Source organism: Verticillium alfalfae, genomic scaffold (genome assembly GCF_000150825.1).
Source record: "Verticillium alfalfae VaMs.102 supercont1.11 genomic scaffold, whole genome shotgun sequence".
Classification (NCBI taxonomy): domain Eukaryota; kingdom Fungi; phylum Ascomycota; class Sordariomycetes; order Glomerellales; family Plectosphaerellaceae; genus Verticillium; species Verticillium alfalfae.
This window is the reverse complement of record NW_003315028.1, coordinates 230,813-237,502: the sequence shown is the minus strand read 5'-3', so window position 1 is coordinate 237,502 and position 6,690 is coordinate 230,813. Positions and strand designations below refer to the sequence as shown.

At 58.3% G+C, this 6,690-nt stretch overlaps 3 protein-coding genes across 3 annotated transcripts in view; 1 reads left to right on the top strand and 2 right to left on the bottom strand.

Moving 5' to 3' along the window:
• Nucleotides 1–492, top strand: part of VDBG_07908 (ubiquinone/menaquinone biosynthesis methyltransferase ubiE) — a gene marked incomplete at both ends in the record, with an annotated part of 1,045 nt that extends 553 nt beyond the window's left edge. The window contains one exon of the mRNA XM_003001603.1: nucleotides 81–492. Within this exon, the coding sequence (XP_003001649.1) occupies nucleotides 81–492 (412 nt within the window). The remainder of the gene's footprint in view (nucleotides 1–80) is intronic.
• Nucleotides 493–1,742: 1,250 nt separating this feature from the next.
• On the bottom strand, nucleotides 1,743–3,807 carry VDBG_07907 (ser/Thr protein phosphatase family protein; the record flags this gene model as incomplete). The annotated part of the gene is made up of 4 exons (XM_003001602.1): nucleotides 1,743–3,348; nucleotides 3,425–3,536; nucleotides 3,593–3,710; nucleotides 3,799–3,807. The coding sequence occupies 4 exons, from the start codon at nucleotides 3,805–3,807 to the stop codon at nucleotides 1,743–1,745; spliced, it is 1,845 nt and encodes a 614-aa protein (XP_003001648.1).
• Nucleotides 3,808–4,916: 1,109 nt separating this feature from the next.
• VDBG_07906 (conserved hypothetical protein) lies at nucleotides 4,917–6,572 on the bottom strand (the record flags this gene model as incomplete). Its single annotated transcript, XM_003001601.1, has 3 exons — nucleotides 4,917–5,162; nucleotides 5,219–6,495; nucleotides 6,545–6,572. The coding sequence occupies 3 exons, from the start codon at nucleotides 6,570–6,572 to the stop codon at nucleotides 4,917–4,919; spliced, it is 1,551 nt and encodes a 516-aa protein (XP_003001647.1).
• Nucleotides 6,573–6,690: the final 118 nt, after the last annotated feature.

Below are 6,690 nucleotides of genomic sequence, written 5' to 3'. Positions count from 1 at the left end.
CATCAACCCTCCATGCTGGGCGTCGGCGCGGACCGCTCGCGGCGGCCTGCGCGCACACAGGCCTCGCTCTCCTCTCGAAGCCAACGCCGAGCGGCTGCCCGACGGTGCCGTCCCCGACAACTCGGTCGACTCTACACCGTCGCCTTTGGCATCCGCAACTTCACCAACATCCCCGCCGCCCTCGCCGAGGCCCGGCGCGTCCTCAAGCCCGGCGGCGTCTTTGCCTGCCTCGAGTTCAGCAAGGTCGACAAGCACCCGCTGCTCAACTTTGCCTACAAGCGCTGGAGCTTCTCCGCCATTCCCCTCATCGGCCAGCTCGTCGCCGGCGACCGCGACAGCTACCAGTACCTCGTCGAGAGCATAGAGCGCTTCCCCTCCCAGGAGGAGTTCCGCGACATGATTGTCGCCGCCGGCTTCGAGGTGGCCGGCGACGGCTACGAGGACCTCACGGGCGGCATTGCTGCCATTCACAAGGGCATGAAGCCGCTCTGAGGGCCGGGCAGTGTTGTGGGCCTGTTTTGGGGGCGGGGAATCAATGAGGGGATGTCGGACAGCGAGAGGAGGGGGCTGTCCTTCTTGTACCAACATGTTGCATTATTGTATACAGGCGGGGATCGTCTGCCATTGATACGGGGGTATGCCGTCAGAGTATGCGTAGACGAATGATAGAAGCACTCTGAGTCGCCCACAGGTCGTGCTGTTCTTTTGTGCGAGTGACTCTCCAAGATGCAGGTCTCGAAAGCATGCTCTTGGGTCAGTATTTAAATGACCATTTCCTTGACCAAAACCTATACGAGTAGATCTAGGCTGGTGGTACGGGCCGCCGTGACGAAACGAGAGACATGAGTATGCCGCGGTACCTGAATTGCGGATGCCGTCCGTTAAGGCACCAAACACTACCTAGGGGAGGAAATGCTCTTCGTACTTCCAGGCCTTCATTCAGCGATGTGAAATAGGAAAATAGCTTGCGGCCAACAGCTCATCATCTCACAGGAGCTCGTCATCTTCCGTGTATCGAGTAAACGATGACAAGACACGCCTGGCTAATGAAACTTGTCTAGCAGTGCGCGCATCACCAGCGAACGCAAAACATCCACCAAAGTAATCAATGTCACACAGCACAAACACAGCCATCATATTTCAAATCCTTTTGTCGATTCCGCAACGTCGAAAACTCCTGCCCGGGCTAGACTAGGCTAACCTGGCTAACTCCTCCAAACCTCCCCGGGCCTTCATTAAGGCGGTATGCGTACAAGAATTGGTAGCAGTGAACGGGCCCATCCGGCCCTTTCCTTTCCCCTCTTTTGCTCGCCGTAGCACAAAAAAAAAAAAAAAAGACTGCCGTCAAACGAACCCGCAGGCTCGTAAGCAGACTGGTAAGGGCACAAGAATGAGCCCCGTGTCTATGTATGGGCAAAGACGAAACTTGATGGGAGACTGGACCCTGCGGACACGTCTCCATGGCATGGGTGACAGGTTGGGTAAAACTGCCCTAAAGCCATTTGCCCCCCATCTCTGCCCGACAACCTCCGTCCTGGTCCGTCCCCCGTTTCTTCGTCGTGATACCTGCTTCCTCACTAACCCTGAAATAATGCTTACTCGGCAGGCGTGACAGAAGTCGGGGCGGGGGAAGAGCCACCGCCCTCACCCTTGAAGCGCCGCGATCAAGTCCACGGACGCGCTAGCAGACACGGACGACGGCGCGTCCTCCACGTCCACCACGGCGGTTGCTCTCGGAATCACTAGCTCCCACCTGCGCTGCGGTAACCACTACCCGTGTTGGCAGAACCGGCACCGCCGCGGCTGCTTCCCCAGCTACCAGCACCGCCGCGCGGGGCAAACTTGCTCTCGCGGTGGATAAAGATCTTCACCAGAGGGCGCGAGCGGTCCTCTTGGGCACGCGTCTTCAGGTCCTCAGGTAGACTGTTGAGGGCGGCGTCACGGTCCTCGGCGCTGGCGAACTGCACGACCTTGTTCGAGTTGCCCCACTTCTCAATCTTGGTGATCTTGCCCCTGTACTCAGGGTCGAAGAGCTCCTTCGTCTGCTCCTCCGAGTTGACGTTCATGACGAAGAGACCAATGATATCCTGCGCGGGGGTCTTGGGCGCAGGCGACGACACGGGCTCCGGTCCGTTCGTCGATCCGTTGGCAGCCGCCGGGGCGGCGGGCTTCTCCTGTTCCTTGGCGGGACCGGAGGGGGCGGCGGCCGGCTGAGGAGTGCCGGGCTTCGGTGCGGCGGCGGGCGTAGCCACTGTTGGCTTGCTGGCGGCCTGCGAAGGCTGGCGGCTGGTGGGGGGAGGGGCGGTGCTCTGGGTCGCGGGAGGGGCAGGCATAGCGTTGGAGACAGACTGAGGAGCAGCAAGGGCGGCGCCGGGCTGCTGCTTCGCACCCCTATGGGAGAAGTTGAAGCCTTGTGCGCGCATCTCCGTTCCGATCCTTCCGTCCTGGATCTCGAGGACAAGCCAGCCAAAGGCAGCGTCCGCCAGGTTGAAGTTCCACATGTTCTTGAAAGCGCTCTCATCGACCTGTCCCAGCTGAGCCTGGCCTTGGACGGGGCCGCCGAAGGGATTGCCACCGGCAGCAGTCGAGGGCATCTTCTCAACGATAGCCAGAGCGTTCTTAAGGAGGTTCTGTTGGGCTTCGTTTTGAGAAATAGCAGGCTCCACCTCGCTCTTGACCGTCTCCCACACGTCGTTGAAGGACGCCTTGGAGGCAGCCAGCTTGCCGCGATAGTGATCGAGGGTCGGGTTGACGCTGAACTCGTTGTAGGAGCTTCCGTAACGGAAATGCAGACCGGCGGAGATGGAGAAATCGGCCTTCAGTGTGACGGACAGCTGGTTCAGGATACCCTCGCGCGCAGGCGAGGCGTGGGTGACGAAGACGCGCGTCTCAGTCGGGTCATAGACGCGGTGAGCAGTGTCGACGAGCTCGCCCATCTGCAGGAGCGTGGTCCACATGGTACCTTGACCACCGGCGATCGTCGTCCGTCCCTCGCCGTTGTCGAAGAGCTTGTGCATAACGACGGCGCCACCGAGACCAAGGAGACGCAGCTTGACACCTCCGAGCTCGAGCAGCATGGACCGAGCCTCATCTATGATGTGCAGGTTGTTGACCTTGTACTCGCCGGACCGGAACTTTTCCAACACCCTGACATCTTCGCACGCGCCCCAGACGGTGTAGACGGGCACATCGAGCTTGATATCGCCGCTCAGCAGGAGAGAGAGCTCGGAGAGGGGAAGGTCGCTGGGCGCAAAGCGGCTCTTGACGGAACCGGGGCCGCCTTGTTGGATCGACTTTTTGATGGGCTCTGGAATCAGCGGAGAGTACTGGGCGACGTGCTTGAGGGTCCTAGAGGGTGGGCAGGTCAGCATGGTCTGCGAAGGGGAGGTGGCTAGAGCACGTCGGGAAGGAGGGCCTGGCGTACTTCTCTGCGATCCGTTCCAGGGAGGTATCATCGTAGAAACCAAAGTCACCCGTGTGGATGATGTGGTCGGCGCGGGCAGATTTGGCAAGCTCGTTCAGGGAGTTGAGGTTGCCTAATGAAAAGTCAACACAGGGTCATCGAAAGCGCTTGGTCGTGAAGCTAGCATACCTCGGACATCGGCAATGCAGAGAACTCTGATGGGACCGGTCTGGATGACACGGCCCTGGTTGGGGAGAAGGGGGGCGGCGCCGTTGGGGGTGAAGCCCGGGTTGTTGAACTGACGCGGCTGCATGGTATCACTGTCGTCAGTCTTTGCCAGCTCCAAGGGTGTACGACGCAAGAGCCAGGTCGCGGCTTGCTCGAGATGGACTTACGGCGGCCATGCTCTCTCTGTCTCTCTCTCCTCTTTGTGTAGACGGGGGCAGTCGCGGTGGCGATCGGGTGCGGGAGGGTCCAGCTGAGGCGAGCTTCGTCTGGAAAGGTTCGTATGGGGAGCAAAAGGGCTCGAAGATGCGCGATGGAGGTCGGAGGAACTTGGGTATCAATGGAGCTGACGGTGGGAGATGAAGAAGACGATGGGACTGTTTGCGACAAAGTAGAATCAAGAGATGGTCCCCTGGTAAGGCTATTGATTTTTGCTTGGTGGTCGGGTTCGGTTCGGGGGGGGGGGTTGGTTCCAGTGCAGGCACGGTAAGGTACCCGTTAGAAAAAGCTCCTGCCAGTCAACCTTCTGGAGGGATACGACTGGATTGGCGCGTGGGTTCGTGGCTTCAAGGGGACTGCTCCCCCGAAACGGCTTAGACTGTTATGGCCGGTGTCCAGCTGGCGAGGCAGGGGAGCATGTTGGGGTCATGACCATCGGCAGCTGCTTATGTAAACACGTCCGTCTTTCTGTCCCCTGTCTCGGAATGTCAACGCCTGGCTTGGCTTGTTTGACTTTCTACGCCAGTTTCAACCTCCATCCAGCGTCCTGGCTCACCATTCACTGCAACTTGGCCCCCCCCAAGGCTGTCAAGCTAAGACCGCTGGCTGAAGACTATACTCACAATACATCATGCTTATGCTCGATCATCTATCATCCAAAATTCATGTAATTCTTGCACGAGCTCCAACCCATCCCTGAACCCCGGGCCGCTATGCTGTGTACATGAGGTGCTGCTCTCGACAGGTTCTTCTCTAAACGCAGAGAGCCCGGCCGAGATATTAAGGAAAGATACAGACCTGCCTGACGAGGAGAGAGATAGAGAGAGGGAGAGAGAGAGAGAGAGGGAAAATGAAAAGTAATACCGAAAGAAATGAAATGAAGGGCCCCCCTCCAAAAAAAAGACTGAGAATGGGACGACCCCTGACCCATGGCTTGCATCCTCCCAGGCGCTGACAGGCCCTCCGAACTCCAGCCCATATGCACAACCTCGCCGCTTGGGCAAAAATCTATACACATTCGCTTGTTGCCCTTCCGCTAGCTCCCAACATGGTCCATATCGCTGCTAGCTCACCACATGTCGTCTCGACCGTCACTGTGTCGCCCTCGGCCGTCACCGTTCGCACCGCTGCCTTGGTCGTACTGGTCATAGTACTCCTTGCCGTGCGTTCCACCGTACTCATCGCCGTAGCTGTTGTCGTTGCCTTGACCTTGCTTTTGACCGCCGCCGCCGCCATGTTCGTACTCGTAAATTTGCGCGTCATCCACATAATCTACACCATCATGCGAGTTACTGTCGCCGTACTGAGAGGCACCCTGAAAGCTTGTTAGTATGCCATTCACACAGAGGAAAGGGGCAGTTCTTCACCTACCCGGTGGTAGTCAAAGTTGTACTGGTCGAGGGCGTCTTGATCCGACTCCTCTTGTTGCTGTTGTTGCAACTGCTGCTGGGCGAGGTACTGCTCCTCCTGCTCTTTGCGACGGCGCTCTTCTTCAAGGCGTCTTTGCTGCGGCGACTGAGGAACCTGCGCCTGCGGGTGCATGGCCTGGACGATGGCGAGGTAGTTATACATGAAGTTGCTGAGCAGGACCTGGCTGGATAGCGAGCGGCGCGGGTTGGCCAGCTTGATGTGCGCCATGCGGTAAATCGCCCTTTCTTCCAGCAACGGGAATCGGGTCCAGTGGTAGTCGACGTCGGGTCGGAGCGGGCGATAGATCGGGTCTTCGGAGACGCGTAGGTGATGGCCCTTTTTGCTGCTGGACTCCTTCTCGCCCTTCTTCTTGCCGCCGCCAAAGAGACCTGAGAACAACCCACCGCCCTCTTTCTCCTTCTTCGCCGGATCTGACTTTCGACTGCTTTCCTTTTTTCTTTCTTCGGCTAACTTGCTGTCAACATTGTCCCGATCAAGCAGCAGGCTCTCGCGACCCTTGGTAACCGCACTTTCAATAGAGTTTTGCAAAACGTCCAGTCGCACGTTGTCCTGAGCCTTCTCGACAAAGGTTTTGCTTTTCTTCTTTTCCTCGTCCCTCTTCTTTTTCTCCTTGTCGTCGCCGCTCCCCTTGAGCCACTTGGACCAGGACTTCGAGGTGGATCCGCTGCTGCTTTCGTCGTCCTTGTCCTTCTTTGACTTCCTGTCGGCTTTTCGATCATCTGCTGCCAGCGTTGGAATAAACGTGAGGCTGTCAGTTCTGGTGGCGCCGCCGCCCGGCAGAGGGGATGGATTGTGCGCCATGTCATTGAGGCTGTTGTTCGGGTTGTTACCATGCTGCTGCTGCTGTTTCGGCTGCTGTTGTGATTGTTGGTGCTGCTGCTGCTGCTGCTGCTGTTGCAAGGTGAGAGACCCTGAGCTGGATTGTGGTGAGCGAACCATGCCCGGACGCTTTGACGACCGTGCCGGTGGCTCGTCTGGAACTCCCTGCTGAGATGAAGTAGTCCTCTGCGGATATTGTCTCTGGCCGCCTTGATCGTCTTCCAGGGCTGAGGGTTCGATAATTTGTGGTACGGACGAGGTTGAGGTAGTACGAGCCGGAGCATCATCCTGGAAGCTGCGCACATTTGACGTGGTGTCGTATGTCTCGGACGATGGCGGCTCGCCCCCAGTAAGTGCGGAATAGGCATCCTCCTGAGGAGAATTCTGTTGACGTCGCGCTGGCCTGCCAGGCCGGGAAAAGTTCTCGGAGATGGGCTCAGACTGGACTCTGGAGAGGAGATGGCTTTGGGGACATCCTCGAGGGGCACAGCAGGCTGGCTTCTGGCTGCTGTTGAGCCTCGGACTGGTTTTGTCGACTGGCGGACGTCCGCTTGTTGAGAGAATGTCGCTCGCCTGATCTCAAGCTACCGCCC